The sequence below is a fragment of the Monopterus albus genome, unplaced genomic scaffold, assembly GCF_001952655.1.
Source record: "Monopterus albus unplaced genomic scaffold, M_albus_1.0 scaffold282.1, whole genome shotgun sequence".
NCBI lineage: Eukaryota > Metazoa > Chordata > Actinopteri > Synbranchiformes > Synbranchidae > Monopterus > Monopterus albus.
The window spans coordinates 529,900-546,443 of record NW_018128162.1 but is presented as its reverse complement, the minus strand read 5'-3'; the positions used below and the strand labels follow the sequence as shown (position 1 = coordinate 546,443).

At 41.2% G+C, this 16,544-nt stretch overlaps 2 protein-coding genes across 3 annotated transcripts in view; both read right to left on the bottom strand.

The window, feature by feature from the left end:
- Positions 1 to 126: 126 nt before the first annotated feature.
- On the bottom strand, positions 127 to 13,173 carry mapk9 (mitogen-activated protein kinase 9). 2 transcript variants are annotated; one of them, XM_020622542.1, is made up of 12 exons: positions 12,979 to 13,173; positions 8,235 to 8,381; positions 7,733 to 7,862; positions 7,247 to 7,305; positions 6,805 to 6,943; positions 6,187 to 6,352; positions 5,440 to 5,511; positions 3,632 to 3,814; positions 3,102 to 3,226; positions 2,951 to 3,014; positions 2,445 to 2,516; positions 127 to 2,236 (listed from the first exon to the last, which is right to left on the bottom strand). In XM_020622542.1, the coding sequence occupies exons 2-12, from the start codon at positions 8,348 to 8,350 to the stop codon at positions 2,100 to 2,102; spliced, it is 1,263 nt and encodes a 420-aa protein (XP_020478198.1). In that variant the 5' UTR covers positions 8,351 to 8,381; positions 12,979 to 13,173; the 3' UTR covers positions 127 to 2,099. The 2 variants fall into 2 exon arrangements, with proteins under 2 accessions (XP_020478198.1, XP_020478197.1); XM_020622541.1 differs by lacking the exon at positions 5,440 to 5,511 and adding an exon at positions 4,459 to 4,530.
- Positions 13,174 to 13,814: 641 nt separating this feature from the next.
- LOC109973173 (glutamine--fructose-6-phosphate aminotransferase [isomerizing] 2-like) overlaps positions 13,815 to 16,544 on the bottom strand; it is a gene marked incomplete at its 5' end in the record, with an annotated part of 20,381 nt that continues 17,651 nt past the window's right edge. Inside the window, 3 exons of the mRNA XM_020622569.1 lie at positions 13,815 to 14,499; positions 15,549 to 15,710; positions 16,031 to 16,198. Of these exons, the coding sequence (XP_020478225.1) occupies positions 14,455 to 14,499; positions 15,549 to 15,710; positions 16,031 to 16,198 (375 nt within the window). The remainder of the gene's footprint in view (positions 14,500 to 15,548; positions 15,711 to 16,030; positions 16,199 to 16,544) is intronic.

Below are 16,544 nucleotides of genomic sequence, written 5' to 3'. Positions count from 1 at the left end.
AAGAACTGCACAAGACCTCGTGCAGACAGAGCATTTTAATTCTCTTGGGAAGGGCTTTGAGAGATGTTGTGGTATTTATTCATAAAGAACCTGAGGAATATGCAAAACAGCATCACTGAAAGAAAATGAATCACTGATGTCCACTTTATTAGTTGCGTAAGAGCAAAAGATGTTGGCCAAGTGATAATATTGTGGTCACTGCAATCACACAGGACATCGCTAAAAATAAAAGGAGAAACTGAACAAAAATCTGAGATGTACAGTGTATACAATGGAGATTTTTGAACATGGTAAACACAAGATGTTCTGAGTACTGTAATGCTCAGTCCTTATCTGACACAATGTTTCGGAGTGAAATGGCCCCTCAGGTCATTTAAGGCATGACTGAAAAAAGAAGGTCAATTTTTTTAAAGGAAAATATAGGGTACAACATGGCGCAGTCCTCAGTGACCCCATAGTGTCATACTTCTGCTTGTCCATCACACTGTGCAATCAGTTCTGCAGAAAGCAGCTCCACAGTCCAGTTCCAAAGTTCATCTTTACATTTCCATCTTGAGTTTCGAGGTCCAGATTTTGATTCAGAACTCCACAGTCACACCCTGATTTTAAAGCAGAACGGGTCTGCCTTGTGTTGCTGGGCCAGCTTCTCCATAGACGGGGCACAACTGCTGTCTTTAAGGACGATTCAAAGGAGACGATGAAGGAGGGTGCTGCACAGTCCATTTTGATCACACACACACACACACACATACACATACACATACACACACAGGCTTACAAGGCAAAAAACACATCAACTGGCTTTCAGAACAAAGAACATCAAGGAACTGTACGTAGAAGATCTGAGCTGAACGGATTTATCTTTGTATAATGAATACTATGGTATCTTACAGGCATTGTTGATGCCTTCATGCAAGTTAAACACTACTGTTCGTGTTTTACTGCTTTTACACGTGTTCTACATGATTCGTTTTGTTACTGTCCCAGTACTAAAGGAATGATTTTGAAAAGCAGAAGCCCATGCAATTATCTGTCAATGAAATGTGATTTCCGTGGGCCTTGATGTGACTGTGTGCAATATTTTGCAAAAACACAAAAATAAATATCACATGTATCTTTTTTGCCTCTCGTACATTTACAAGATAATGATGTTCTTTTGATATACACATTGATAGTCGGTACCTTATGTCAAATGGGGGTGACTATAATACATCGCTCTAGAGATAGGTTACTTCTTAACAGAACAAGCACACTTGATCTATTTGCAATGAAAAGGATTACAGCCACTATCAGTGTCACCTTTACATACAGTACATTATATCAGGAAAGAAAACAATAACACAGCGACCACGGCATCTCCTAGCGGTCAGGAGTAAAAGCTGAAAATCCACATCACTCAAGCCAATTAAAAAAAAACTAAAACAAAACAAAAACACTGTGCAGAAAGCACCACTGTGGAGATCTGCAATACTGCAAGCTAGCTATAGTGTCGATCAAACACTGTCGATCAGATTAGTGTTTGATCATCAGATGAACATCAGATGGTTGGTACAATCATAAGCTTTTGTTCTTATTGACGTAACATGCAGGAGAGCAGCTGGCAGCTGTGCTCTATGTTCAGTGTGTATCTGCTTTAATTGGATGACAATAACATCTGGTCACAACTTAATATCTGCTAAAAAAATAAAACTATTAAAATACAGGCATTCAAAACAAACCCATCTGCTCCTGGTAACCTGAAAATCCATATGGATGCATACGTCATATATACTCGCAGTTAAAACTACATCCACAAAGGAAAACAAAAACTGGTATACTACCGATCCAAAAAACAGCAAAGATAGCTTTGACCTCTAGGCAACAGTCCAGAAAATGATCAGTAAGACCCACCAGGTCACACAGGGAAAGAAAATAGAAAAATAGACCAATTCTTTGAAGTTAAAGAGTAAAGAAGAAAAAGGCAAAAAATACAAAAATGGGAAAGGATCAAGTAAAGAGAAGGAAGGAAGGTGATAATGTTTGATATCTGGATACTGTAAACACGAGGTGGGGGGACTCAGGCAGACAGATGAGCAGATTCATGTAGCCATGGACTGTGTTCACTGACTCTCGTCCAGCGGTCCCGTCAGTGTGTCGATGCTGCTGCTGTCTGTGTCCGAGGCCAAGGTGTGCTCTGTGGACATGGAGGAGATGTCGTTGGCTGAGGAGGACTGGGAGGCCGATCCTGACACCACATCTGATACATGACAGACACAACAGAGAGAACCAGAAAATACCAAGTTTGGCTAATTAATACAGTGAATTTCCTAGCATCTGTTTAATGGGACAGATGTGAACATAATGGCACCTTTCAGAAAACCAGTCTTAAGCTGGTTCTGCCAGTTCTTAGAGCAGTTTGGTACAGAATATAATGGATAACGAATGAAGATGGTGCACACTGGTACCTGAGCAATCTTCTTTCATCAGCCCATTCTTGTTCCTCTCTTCCCAGTCAATCACCTCCTCATAAATGAGTTCTGTGGCAAAACAGAAAATGTTCAATTGGCACCATGGTATTTCAATGTTGCAGCACAAACAGTGCTAAACAGCTTACTGCATTGTTCATTTGTCCTCTTTCTCTCTGCTGTAACTTCACACACACAGTGAAATAGGAAGCAGGTCATTCCTCAGATACAGTAAACACACTGTACTGCCATGGCAACCTACACCTTTGTTTATTATTTGCATCTCACTGAAATACCTATGCCATCCTGGCCTCTGAACTGTGATGTGAAAAGTCAAAAGCAATAGTGATTAAGTTTATTTTCTTTGCGCAGTATGTCACGCACCCATCTACACAGAAATAAAAGAAACATTACTCCAAATCAAGTTCCCTGTTCCCTTAACTAAAATGTACATGTAAGTTGAGCTGCACTGCTAATGCATTTACCTAGAGGGCAGTGCATCCTACCTTTCCACTGCTCGATGGTGTGCTCTCTCTCTTCTAGCTGCTTATCTGAAATCTGGGGAGGAGGCTGTGAAACAAAGGGAAACATCACAGTGAGGTCATATACAGCAAGGAATTACCCCACTGACTTGTCTCGAGTGGAACGTCTCCTCACCGCATCAGCCTCTGCAGGGTCGTACCACACGTGAATGTAGGGGTGATTGAGGGCTTCTTCTACGGAGATGCGGCATTCAGGATCAATGACCAACATTTTGGACAGTAAGTCCCGTGCTTGGCTAGCTGTTATGGCAACAGAGGAAGAGCAAGGTTGCTATGGAAACAGGACTCTGACATCACTTCATTTCAGCAGTCTTGATGAGAGCTGATTACCTTCCCTCACAGCATTGGGTAACACTCTGATCTCCAGCTCTAAAATACCATAGACTGGGGCAGAAAACCTTTGACCTGCACGGTCATTCTCTGAACTAGTTCCCTGTAATTCTGCTGGGAAATGTCTCGTTACATCAATATACTGGTGACAAATGTCTCTGGATCAGGGATGTCCCTGTTTTACCAAAAATCTATACATACAGGTATATAGAGTGTCCTTGGTAAGACAATTCAAAACAAAGTATTTATGCTATGAAACTGTGACTATATTTATATATACACTGAGATAAACATTTCTGAATCCAAAGATCTTACTCTTCAGTTTGTCATGTTCTGAGTCAGAAGGAAAGGCCCAGTCTGGGAAAAGCTCAGCGAAGCTGACACCCGGATACTGTGGCTTGTTCATCACATAGTTCCTCACAGTCTCCATCAGGCGGTTCATGAATTCCAGACTGGGCGTGCCCAGAACCTCAATCACCTTATTCCACTGGTCGATGTCTGGACAACATGCTTGTTATGGATAAAAAGCCTTCTGCAATGTGACATATGTAAGCAAAAGGCTAAGAATTAAGAGACAAATATGTTAAATTAATACACTTTGCAATCCATGTACATGTACTCGTCAGTGTAGAAAATAGCAAAGAATACAGATAGGCACATCCACTGCAGGACAAGGCTATTACTTCTGAGAAGAAAAGCAATCTACTCCAGAATCACACTGCACCCCGCATCTATTCTCCGCTACTCTAAATGGACAGTGCCACTGAAAGGAGCTGGTGAAGAGGTGACCAACTCACTAGAAAGAGACAAGCTGCCAGTATAAATACTAATGATTTGAATTGCCTCAGTTTGTTTCCCTCCATCAGTGACGGTGATTACAGACAACTCCACACATTCATAATCGCTGAAGAGGGCAGGAAACAAACTAAGCTCTCTTTTTAAAACGAGGTCTCCTGGAAACCTATTCAACAGATAATGCTCAGAGCATAAGGAAATGTCCAGACAGACAACCGTGCACAGAGAACCGTAAGACAAGAAAAGTGTCGGGATGAATGAAATACTTTAAGCTAAATGGAGTTTTGGTGGAGGGCGAAAGATGGATGAACACGCAGGACAGAGGTGATGAGAGCGGTGAAGGATACGGTCGGTGCCCTGGAAGATGACGCTGCCTTTTACCATCTCTCCCATGATGCACCCCACTGACCAGATGTCCACTGGGAACAGAGAGCACACAAGCAAACACAAATACACACACACACACACACACACAGAAAGATATTAAATAAAAGTGACCACATAACATCAACCACATAATATAATGCATGCTAAAAATACAGTAAGATGACAAATGGAGGCTGCACAGATGAACAACACAGTTCATGGCTTAAATCTAAATGACAAACACTGAAATGGAGAACACCAGCTCTCATTATTTTGGGCTTCTTCGATGCACCATGGCCTGATGCTTTCATCACACTCATCTTCAGACAGACTTTCTTCTCTCTCTCTGGCTGGGAACCAGATTCAGGTTTCCAGGCTTTTCTCGTTGGCTCTGCTTATCAGTTTACACAGCTGCTGCAGTCTTTCACTTTCCCTGTGTATGTGTGTGCACTTAGCAAAATAGGATGCAGTTTGTCTCTCTCGCTCTCTCTGAGTCGACTGTTTGCTTCAGAGCAAACAGCCATTAACTCCTCTCTTGCCTGTGTTTTAGTTTCACTGGCGCTGAAAGCTCTCTGCTCTCCAGTGACGTCCTCTGGTCACTGCAGAGCACTTTAGCTCCAGTTTACACACACACACACACACACTGCATAAATTATAATGTTAAAGTTTGGACAGGTTACACTATTTATTCTAGCTGTAATCCTAAAAGGCACTCCTGCTGGCCTGATTAGTTCTCCCTGTCCATGATAAATGCATCAAGTTGTAGTTAAGCTAGTTCATAAAAATAGGAACACCTCAACTGTGTGTTGTAGAAAAATGACATTATCTGACAAAATAGTTTGTGTTGTACAAACTGACAGCTTATGTACTACATGTCTTCAGCTGTCTATCTCCTGAAGGCCTCCCACCTCCACCTAGAGAAAACAACTGAAAGGCTTAAGGAGACAAACAAGGAAGGATACAGTCCTTTCCAGGAAAGAGGATTTTGTGAGAGATCATTTCAGCCATTATGCAGCCAACCGACCACAGGTCCACTGCAGCAAAGACATTCACTGTCATCTTCAAAAACCAATAAGCCAGAACTGAGAACTAAAGCCTGGCTGACACCGGATCAGAGATTTGTCACTCTGTACTGTAGGTAGAGTGCTCGCAAGTGAACTTATTCTTAACAGCCAGCACCATCTGTTGTATTGTTACCATAATACAGTTTCTAAATGACCTCATGCTTTTCTCAGCTTTACGTTTTTTTTACATACCAGTTGATATACATGTAGGATTCAAACGAGTGTATGAGAAGCCAATATCAACCAATAATGATGGCTCTTCATTATACTGTATTAGATTCCACAGCCAGCTACAGCTACTGTACTGCTTTAAATGAAGCACTAAAAAAAAAAATCTTAAACAATGTGAAGTGGTCATGAAGATCAATAACTGGCTCAACAAGAACACAAAGGCTTCTAGGGAAACACAACCTATAGTTTCTGAACTGTTAACCATTTCCTTCCTGTAAACACACAGAAGTATTACACTGATATAGTCAGTAAGCTCTCATAAATCACATTATCACAATACATGTGGCGTCACCAAATTTAAGAATATGTGCACTTACAGTGGAGCTTTATCCCTTTCAATTCATGTAAAACTTTTAGGGATAGAAGGTCTCAACAATTAATGTTCTAAACCAGCTGCTTGATTCTCATTTTTACCATTCTCTTTATACTTCATGCCCAGTATGACCTCTGGGGCACGGTAGTATCTGGTCACCACGTAGGGGGTCATCATGAAGTTAGTGCAGGCCGTCCTAGCCAGGCCAAAGTCCAAGATCTTCAGAGTGCAATCTGACTTCACCACAATGTTACTGGGCTTCAGATCCTGAGGGGACAGAAAGTCTGTAAATCTACAGAAACATACACACAGGCGCACACAAAAACACCATATTATTCTGTACAGATGGTAGTGGGGAAAAGATTCAAATGGATGCCAGATATTTAGGGGGAAATGCTTGCATTTAGACAAATGAACCAAAATGGTTAAATACCTCAACATCTTTTCAATTCAATTTTACAATCAAAGAGATGCTTTCGTCATAAAAACATAGTTTAACATGCAGCAGTGCAGCCCAAGATGTGTCAGTGCACTGCAACATGGTTAGGTGTGGTTACAGGTGAGTGTGCTTCTGACACACCCAGCAGGGACATAACAAGAGACAGACGTGAAACACTGCCTTTAAGCCTGGTATTAGGATATTTCTGGAGTGTGAAGCAACATTACTGTCTGCCTTATTAGCTGCTTCAGCCCACAGCACAATTGCTCCTTGCCCTCACCCTGTGGATGATGCCAGCAGAGTGTAGGTGTCTGATGCCACAGAGGATCTGATAAAGGAGGTACGACATCCTCTCGTGATCCAGGTCCATGTGGATCACCTGGCACAGGCTGGCATCCATCAGCTCCATCACCAGGTACCTGAGAAGAATTAAAAAAATGAAGTAGGGATTAATAAATAAATAAATAAAGAACAAAGCGGGAGAGGGACAAATGCACCAACAGGAAGAAAAGGTTGTAAAGAAGTACACAAGCACAGAAATAAACAATGTCAAAAGCAAATAACTAGTTAACTGACAAAAATAGCAGGATGAGAAATAAATGGAGGGAAAATGGAGAAAAACACAGAGTAGAGAGACACCTCAACTAAAATCTCTACATTCAACTGAAAAAGAAACTACACAGTAGATTATTACAGCTAAAGAGCTCTCCACTGCCACTCACAGATCCTGGAATTCCTCCAGGGACTTCTGAGGCGTGAACACATTGATCAGACGGATGATCTGCAAGCAGAGAGACAGAACGTTAGTCCGCTCCGTTACTCTCCCATCTACATGCACTTCACTGTACAAAGCTAGCCAGACGAGGGCAGAGCATTAACAGGGTTTGTCTGCATTCTCTCACTTTAGCAAGAAGCAGGGACTGTTTGTTTTGTTAAGTTTGTAGTTTTATTTATGAGACCAAGTGCTTTAGGCTTTGGCTCCAGTCATCTTCCCTGCAAATCACATCACAAGATATTTAATCCAGAAGTGACTTATAAAACAATACATGACAAGATGTAAACACAAATCTTAACATTTTTAATCTGACTGCCAGCGGTTTTAATCATCTTGTATGACTCTTTTATACTGTGGCCTAAATCTACATCAAACATAAAGCCTGTGTTGCAGCCAGTAGGAAAACACGTCTTGTGTCAGATGTGAGTCTTACATTTTTGTGGTTAACACATTTGAGCAGTACCAGCTCCCTGTAGGCACGTTTAGCATGGGTCTGGTTCTGGAAGGGTCGACACAGCTTTTTCACTGCTACCGGGATACCGAGGACCGCGTCCAGAGCAGAGCTGCTCACGCATCGTACGCAGCAGGGGAAAAGACAGTTATCATGGAACAGAATTAATGCATCATCCACATCAAAGTCACCACCAATTTCACAAGGAAAAAAAACAAACAAAAAAAACTACCCAGCGTGTCATTTATCTTTTAAAATTGGAGAAAAATTGCTTAAATTGCTACTCCTCTTACTTTAACACAGAGTAATGACAAGGTTGTAACAAGCTTTGGTTATTCATGAATATTACTAGGGGGCAAACTTTACTTTTCATGCAGCACCCTCATACTTATCTGGTTATCTTATCAGGTGAACTCGGGGCATTAACAGCACCCTGGTCTAGTGACACAATCAGCAAAATGCTAAGAAAAGCACAGCCTCTTACCAGACAATGCCCTGGGCCCCGGAGCCGATGGCGCGGAGCTGCTGGTAGCGCTTGAGTACAGTGAAGGTGGAGTCTCCCACCTGAACACTGTAGAACTGGCCCTCTGACTCACTCATCCTGCTGCACAGTCAGGACCACCAGCACTGTCTGCAGAGGGCCAACAAGACACACACACACACACACACACACACACAAAGAGATAGGCAGTTTTTTCAGTCCACTGAATCACTCAGGGCCTATTCTGGTTCCATCTGTCAGTCCCTGGCATTTCTCCCTTCATTTTCAGCCCAGTCTCAGGGCAACCAATCAATCACCGCTTTCTGTCCAGTCTGTTCATCTGACAAAGGTAACAGCAAACAAGAGCTGAAGCTGAGGCTGTAAATGCTTTGGTGTGTGACAGCGAAAACACAGGCAGCTGACAGCTTGGAGTTCCTGAGGCTCTTACTGCTATCACTAAAGTCATGCTGACACACTCATGCTCAGTAAACACAAACATATCGCATGCTCATTATTCTTTGAACTTCACCACATGCGTGTAAGGAGTCACCAGCACAGGCCGAGAACACGTTAACAAGACGTTAGCACATGATGTGCTCCTATGTTAGCACCGATTCCTCAGGCAGAAAGTGGAGGAGTATTATTATCCTTGGCCGGGGTTTGTGTGTGTGTGTGTGTGTGTGTGTGTGTGTGTGGGCGAGGACACAGAATTGTGTAGCTGTGCAACAACGAACAGTCATGGCTGTTTGTCATTCCTTCAGAAAACAGCCAGAGGTTAAATGGAGTCTGATATTTTGGCCTTCTCTCACAGTCAGCAAGGACACAAACACTAACTAGATTTCATGGTCACAAAGTACTAAAAACAAAGAAGCATTAGGGGAGAAGTTATGAAGGAACGGAGCCAGAAATCACCTCAAGCAGACTGAACTGTAACGTTTCTCAAGTGTCGGCTCCGACACCGTGGCACCATTAAAAAGACCTGCAGAAAGTGAGCAGCGAGCTGTGTGAGTGGAGCAGCTGTCACTTGACTCACTTGACTGTTATGAGCCAGTCTGACATGATTAGTGGAGTAAGGGAACATTAAATAACACTGGGTAACAGAAAGTCTTTTTCGCCATTTTAATTAGCAAATTCCTAAATTAAAAAGTATTAACCAATAAGGCTTTAATAACATTTTCTGTATGTATCAGTACTGGCTTCTGACAGGCCACACAATGAACACCTAATGGTGAGAAGCCTTAAATGTGCAGGGAATTTTGACTGATTACTTTATAGTTTCACATATTATTTTGCTACTTTTTTTTAAAGAAAGAAAAAGACAAAACTGCAGTATACAGAAAATGGCAAAGGTGGGAACAATGAACTGTTCATTCATTTTAATGCCAACTACAGTTTTTCTTGTTATTTTATGCATCTTGTTGAGGTATTTCCCACCGTGTTTATGTCTTTGAATGTGTTATCTAATCCCACAGAGCATCTGCCTGTCATCGATCTTGTTTTGTTTTGGTTTCCTGTATTGTGAACTGTTTTTCTTTTATAACCCAGGGTTTTGATTCTCTCTTGAATGTGCCATCTTTTCTCTTTTCTGTCTGGCTTTGTAAATGCACAAGCACTGGAAAAAAAAAAGCCTTCAGATGTAGGCATCCGCACCATTACTCAGACAAAAAACAAATCCTTATCACCTCTATCTACTTTCCTTCTGTACCTCCCTGGCTGTTCTTCCTCCTCCTCACATGTGCGTCCAGCTGGCTCCCTCTCTACCCCCAAGAGGCGGCAAAGATCTTTACTTCTCTCCATACTTCTATCACACTTTCCATTTCCTTTGCCTTTGTCTTCCTTCATTGTTCTTTTATGCTCCTGACATTCCCTCCCTCCTCTGGCCTTTTCTGGTTTTCTCTCATCAGCCCTGTGGCCTCCTCAAAGTAATCCCCACTGAGGGCCTGACAGATATATTTTTAATTACATGCCAGCAGTACTTTCCCCCACCTAATTACGTAAGTGTTTAAAATGCAGATGCAGAGAAAACATGCTGGCGATGGTTAATTAGAAGAAAATACAAATTTCCCTTGACATGCAGCATAGATTTAAGGCCACAGATTCAACAGAGCACATGAACATCCTGTGCAACAAATATCCTGAAACCCCCTTTCCTTTACAGACTCTGCTAATTTACCTGCCTCAGACAACAAGGCCACTTTGACACTCTGGGAATTCTTTTTACCTAAATATCTGTTGCACACATGAAGCTAAAGAACGCTATGAAGGGGCCAATAATCACAACCAAAAGCCACTCGTGCAGCAGCAGGGCACAGTGTTAGCCCTTCACTTGCTGCCAAGCTGGGCATGGCTACAGGCAAAATGTACAGTTGACTCAGCACAAATATAGGAACACTGACAGGGAACCACCGAAGTTTGATGAAAACTGCACGTAAGCTCATAAAGCCAGGCAGACACACAGGAGCTGCCACCTGTTATAAATCTGGCAGCAGGCATCGAGGGGTTCAATGAGGATTTGATTCTTATAATGTCCTCCTTGGAAATCTATGCCATTTCCCACATGTGGGACACATCAGAAGAGCGATAGGCTATCAAGAAAAAAAACTAAATAACCACAGTGAAGATGTGAATAGCATCATAATATCATAGCGCTAACAATTTGGTTACACTCACATTACGAGCCCTCACAGCCCCAACATCCTACACCAAACATGGCAAAAAAAAAAAAAAGTCCAGACACCAATAATATGTCAGACAGTTAATTGTACCAAAATGGTGAACATGATTTGAACTTCAACAATTAATTAAACCTAAGCAGTCACAACATTAGCTTACGGCTAAACTGCCAATTTATAAGGAACAAGAGCCTGATAACAGACGTTTCTTCAGAGAACTCTGTGATTAAGCAGTCATTGCTTTCCATACATAATTAAGGCTGCAGGCAAGATCACTTTCGGTGTGTAATCTAACAGCGTTTTCCATGTGGTGAGCAGTCAAGCTAGTTGTTTTCTCTCTAGGAACATTATTGATCCAGTTGCGCTTAAATTTAGCTAGACAGACAAACTGAATATTTAATGTGAAGAAAAACTATTTAGATGTAAGGATTAAATTAAGTTTCATCTACAAGTCGTTTTTATTTATAATGCCCAAAATAAATTCTATTCATTTGGCTGGTGCTTTTATCCAAAGAGGATTATATTTTCCCATACACACAGACCTGCCACAATATGGGGGGGGGCCAGTGTCTCTGTCAAGGACATGTAGGGTTGGCAGTTCACTACCAGGCTGTCCACAACTGGGCCCTGAACCACCCCAGCAAGACCTCCCCTCAGCTACGGCTGACCCAATATCAACCAAAATGGCAAATTAATAATATATGAATAACACAAAATGAAAGGCTTTTAGTTTACTCGAATATTAGGCAACTGAGATTAGTGTCTAACACAATGTAAAAGATTGCATCATCATTCAAATATCACACAGATATAGACTGGCAAAAGCCGGAAATGTCAGAAAACAAAACAGTTCCAAACATCAAAATGCCTCAGTATAGCAAGACAGAATATCTATGCTGCCAGTGCATTGACACAATATGGCAAGATACTGAGCTTAATTTATTCCAGTAAAGATTATTGATCATGCAAGAAATCTGAATGAAAAGATGGGAAGCAAAGACATCGTTCTCTCATCATTTTACAATTATATATGAATGTGATTTTGTTCATTTTACAACTGTAAGTGTTGATGAGAGAAGTGACCTTCACACAAACACTTCCAACCTCAACCCCAGCTCTTCATCACTGCCCAGCTGAGTCCAGTCCAGCCTGGAGCTCTGACGTGGCTGTGGCTCTCAGCTGGGAGCTCGATGGGAGTCAGTGAGCTGGCTATGATATCAGACTAGCATGGCCTGAAGACTCACTACCTTGTCCTAATGTGGCAGAGTTAGAAAACGCACAGCAGGGGCGGGTAAAGCTACATCTAGGCAGCTGCTGTACTAGCAATGGACCGATGAAGATGTAGCCCATCTTCACCTGCTTATTTAAAGAGGATGCTAAAGACGAGTTAATGGGAAACGATGCTAGTACCACTACCAACACTCTTCGTATCCTTTCATGTATGTATGATCCCACTTCACTGCTGGTTAACACAACCAATGCCAACCTGTTTATGCTCTGACATGCTTCCCATTGACAGACGTCCCTTTGATATACCATGCCAAATACACTGATCTAGATCGAGGTAAAAATATAGCACTAGCTCATCACATCTACACCTGTGTACATGTTAACTGTGATAATAGTTTGAAAACCTACAGGGCCTACAGAAACACCACACATTTGACCCAATAGGTCTATGAGTAAGCTATGCACACTGACAATCGTGTGTTCTAAAATGTGTTTTATTATTTGATTTGTTTTATAATTCCAGCACGCAGCCTATCTGCTCTAAATACACACAGAGATATGAAGTCACCCGTCTATGACACACCGCGGCCGCAGCACCGCTGGCTCTCGGTGTCTAAACTCACTCAGAAATCATCGGTTCGCACAGCCGAAGTCACACTAACATACTACACCGGTTATATTCACCTCGCGTTTGGTAGGTTACAAAGTTACCGAGGCCTACATTCCCGTCTTCCTTCACTTCACTTCACTCGGCAGCAATGCGGTAGTCGGGCTGGGGCTGAACTGATAGCTCGCACGGACCAACGGACAGCAGAGGAGGTGGCAGCTGCAGCAGCAAGACCTACCTTCTCCCTTCGCCACTCCCAGAGCACTCCCATGGATCGAAAACACAGATAAAACACTGTGTATGTTTTTCAGGCACAACCAAAACTCGGAAAAGTTTACGAGAACGCCCAGCCGGGCTGTCACGACAACCTTTCCTCCAGGTCCTAGCTAACTCCAGAGGCAGCGCGGAGGAAGGCAACGCCACAATAAGCAGAGAGCGAGCATGCGGGTGACGTCATCACGCATAGTTTACGTACGTGAAAACTGGAAAAACTTTTTTTGTACCTTAATCATTAAAATTTCGGTACATAAGATCAGTTGAAAACTTAATAAGATGATTTTCTGAAGCAAGTGCAAGTATTTTAAATTTTTTTCTGTTAAATGACGCCATTTAGCATCGGTGCATCCCAATTTACTTCTTGTAAAAAAAAAGAAGCATTATTCCATGTAGCTATAATCCTTCTTAAGTAGTGAACTTTATTTATTTTAGGCAAAAACATCAACAAAGAAAAAAAGAATTTTACGATAAATACTATTCAAATACAATTTAAATATTCCAACAAGCCTCAAAGCATCTATAAACCCATACAAATGACTGACAAAAGTATTGTAATTCATGGTACACAGTATTTTTGCTGCATGACACCTCCTTAAACAATTCTTGTGTATGTCGATTGAATGATCTTATCTATGAAGTGAATAACTATAAAGAAAGAAAGTAGGGGGGAAAAGGTTCATGGTGTACCATGAACTGATTTTGGAAACTGTAATTCTGTGAAATAAAATAGGAGCCGAAATATGAGCCATGTAAAAATGACTTCTGGTGGCTTCTGCTAAAGAATATTGACATTAGAGGTTAATGGCCCACCAGGCACAGTGACTATATGAGTGGGTAACTAAATATATTAAATCAGAATTTCATAACTTAGAGATTTCTCTGGAATAAAACCGTGTAATTGCTACATTTCCCATCATGCAAAAACAAGTTAAAAGACATAAGAAATTCATAAAACAGGAACAAAATAAATCATCTTATTCATGACTGTGTACATTCATAATTCACAATAGGCCCCCATATTGTGCAACTGTAAACACTTCAGTACACCATATCAGTGCCTTTCTGCTAAGCCTGTTGTATGTCTTTTGGCTCAAAACAAGATTTAAAGAAGGCACAGCATGTTGCTTTGGATGTTGGAATGTTGTTTTCATTGGTTGTCCTACAAGTCCTCAAGTGGCTCTGGCATGTCCTCAGCAGTGTATTGGTCAGACTTCACATTTCTCTAAAAATAGGCATTGTACCTTATACCGCCCTCTTTCATCTCTCACATTCGCTCTCTCATTCACACCCTCATTCGCCTACATACAAACACAGCTCCAACACCATCACACACAAAATGATACACATGTGCACATAAACATACTGAACATTCAATTGAACAATTGCACTGTAAATCTATGAGCCTCCTCTCTCCTCTTTTGGGCTTCGTGAACTGGATTTATTCCACAGTCACAGACTTGGCCAAGTTTCTGGGACAGTCAACCTGTAAAAAGAGAAACCAGTCTGTTATAATAGTAGTACATTTTTAGCACAACACATCATATTACAGTGGGTGCTATAACAACAGTACTCCTACTGAGATGCACAATAATATGGGTTTGGGTATAGATGCTGTGTCATATAATGGGCACTGACATTCTGCCAGTTCCCATTAACAGCCTAAAAAATGGTATGCAAATAAATTGTGCTACAGAAGAAGGACAAAACAGCTCTCATGTCAGTGTGGACGGAAAAACCCGCAAAGCACACACAGATGCTTGAGTCACTAGCCACTCCCTGTCCTTGTGATAGGTGGTGTCCAAAGTGGTGTGAGAGATGTTTTTTTAAGGAACTCGCACGAAACAAAATCCCTAATTTTGTTCTGATAGATTTACATAGAAGGATAATGATGACCACCTAATGACCTAATGTTTCATTGTCTGTTGCTGAGGCTCAGGCCAGTGATCAAATTAGCTGACAAAAGTCTCCTTAAAGTGTAATTATATAAAATGCAGAAAACATTAATAGTTCATTGATTTGATTTGAGATTGATTTGATTTGATTTGATTTATTCTTTCAAGCATGTAAAAACAGTTGATATGACAACACACATAATTGTACACATAATCCAATATCAATTTGCATATACCTAGTACATGCTTGAATGGAGTAGGAAGAAGTCAGACTTATCCAGTCCTACCCCATGACATCATCTTACCATCATTGGTTTGCAAGCAGTAAATGATTCACTTCTACCCATTACTTAAAACAAGTGATAAAGTCAAGTCAAGAATCTGTATTGTCATTATGCTTAGCACAACGAAATTTCTTTCGGCAGCTCTCGGCTGAAAAGACACATTATTTATATAAATAACACAAAAATTGTACAAGTCAATATAAAAATCTGAACAGATAAAAATGAAAATGTATGGAACCTAATCAGGTCGACAGCATATTAGCAGCAGAAGAATATAGTCACAAAGGAAAAATACTTGAAATTTGAAAAAGTGTTTTTACACTGAGAATTTGTCAAAATGTATGTTAACTACTTACGTCATATCCTCGCAGGACAGCCAAGTGGAATGACAGGAGCTGCAGGGGGATGACAGTGAGGATGCCCTGCAAACAGTCCACAGTCTGTGGCAGCTCGATGGTCTGGTAGGCATTCTTAGTTATCTCAGTGTCATCTTGGGAGCACAGGATGATAGGCCGACCCTGATGGCAAGCACATTAACGTCTTGTTAGTACACTTATTTTCATCATTTATAGTAAATGGTGTGCATTTTGACTTGGCTGTGAATGCTGAGTGTATTTTTTGCCTTATTGTAGCTATTTCCCATGCATTACCTGATCATATGTTAAGTACCGGTTTTACTGAAATAATGCTAGAACTCTAAGCTCTCCGCACTCCTTAGGACAGACTATCACAACATAATGACCTACAAATGTGAGTTTGGTCTACATCTGCTCTCCAATTGTAACATTTATGCAAATCTGTCTGCAGGTCTATTAATATAAGTTTTTCCAGGACCTACCGATCTGGCTGTGACTTGTTGCAGAGCATTCTGGCACTTAATGTAGCAGGCGTCCCTCATGATGATCATGATGACTGGCATGTCTTTGTCTATGAGTGCCAGAGGGCCATGCTTCAGCTCCCCGGCCAAGATGCCCTCCGAGTGCATGTATGTGATCTCCTTGATTTTCTTCATTACAATAAAAATAATAAAATTAGCTCACCCAATTCAACATTACAGCTCTGTTACATCATCTAAAAGATTTTGTTCTCTCCTCATAGTTTATGTTTGATTTGATTTATTCTTTCTTTCAAGCATGTAAAAACAGTTGATATGTCAACACACATAATCTTACACATATCCAACAAATGCTAATCCAATATCAATGTGCTTATACCTAGTACATGCTTGAATGGAGTAGGAAGAAGTCAGACTTATCCAGTCCTACCCCATGACATCATCTTACCATCATTGGTTTGCAAGCAGTATATGATTCACTTCTACACCACACAAGTAATATACTAAAGAATTATAA

Bases quoted from the DNA above. Each gene is read 5' to 3' on its own strand.
- mapk9 (XM_020622542.1), bottom strand. From the start codon at position 8,350: ATGAGTGAGTCAGAGGGCCAGTTCTACAGTGTTCAGGTGGGAGACTCC. The intron at 7,863-8,234 runs GTAAGAGGCTGT...ATGCGTGAGCAG, and splicing joins GGGGCCCAGGGCATTGTCTG to CTCTGCTCTGGACGCGGTCC. The intron at 2,237-2,444 runs GTACCAGTGTGC...GTCATGTATCAG, and splicing joins GATGAAAGAAGATTGCTCAG to ATGTGGTGTCAGGATCGGCC.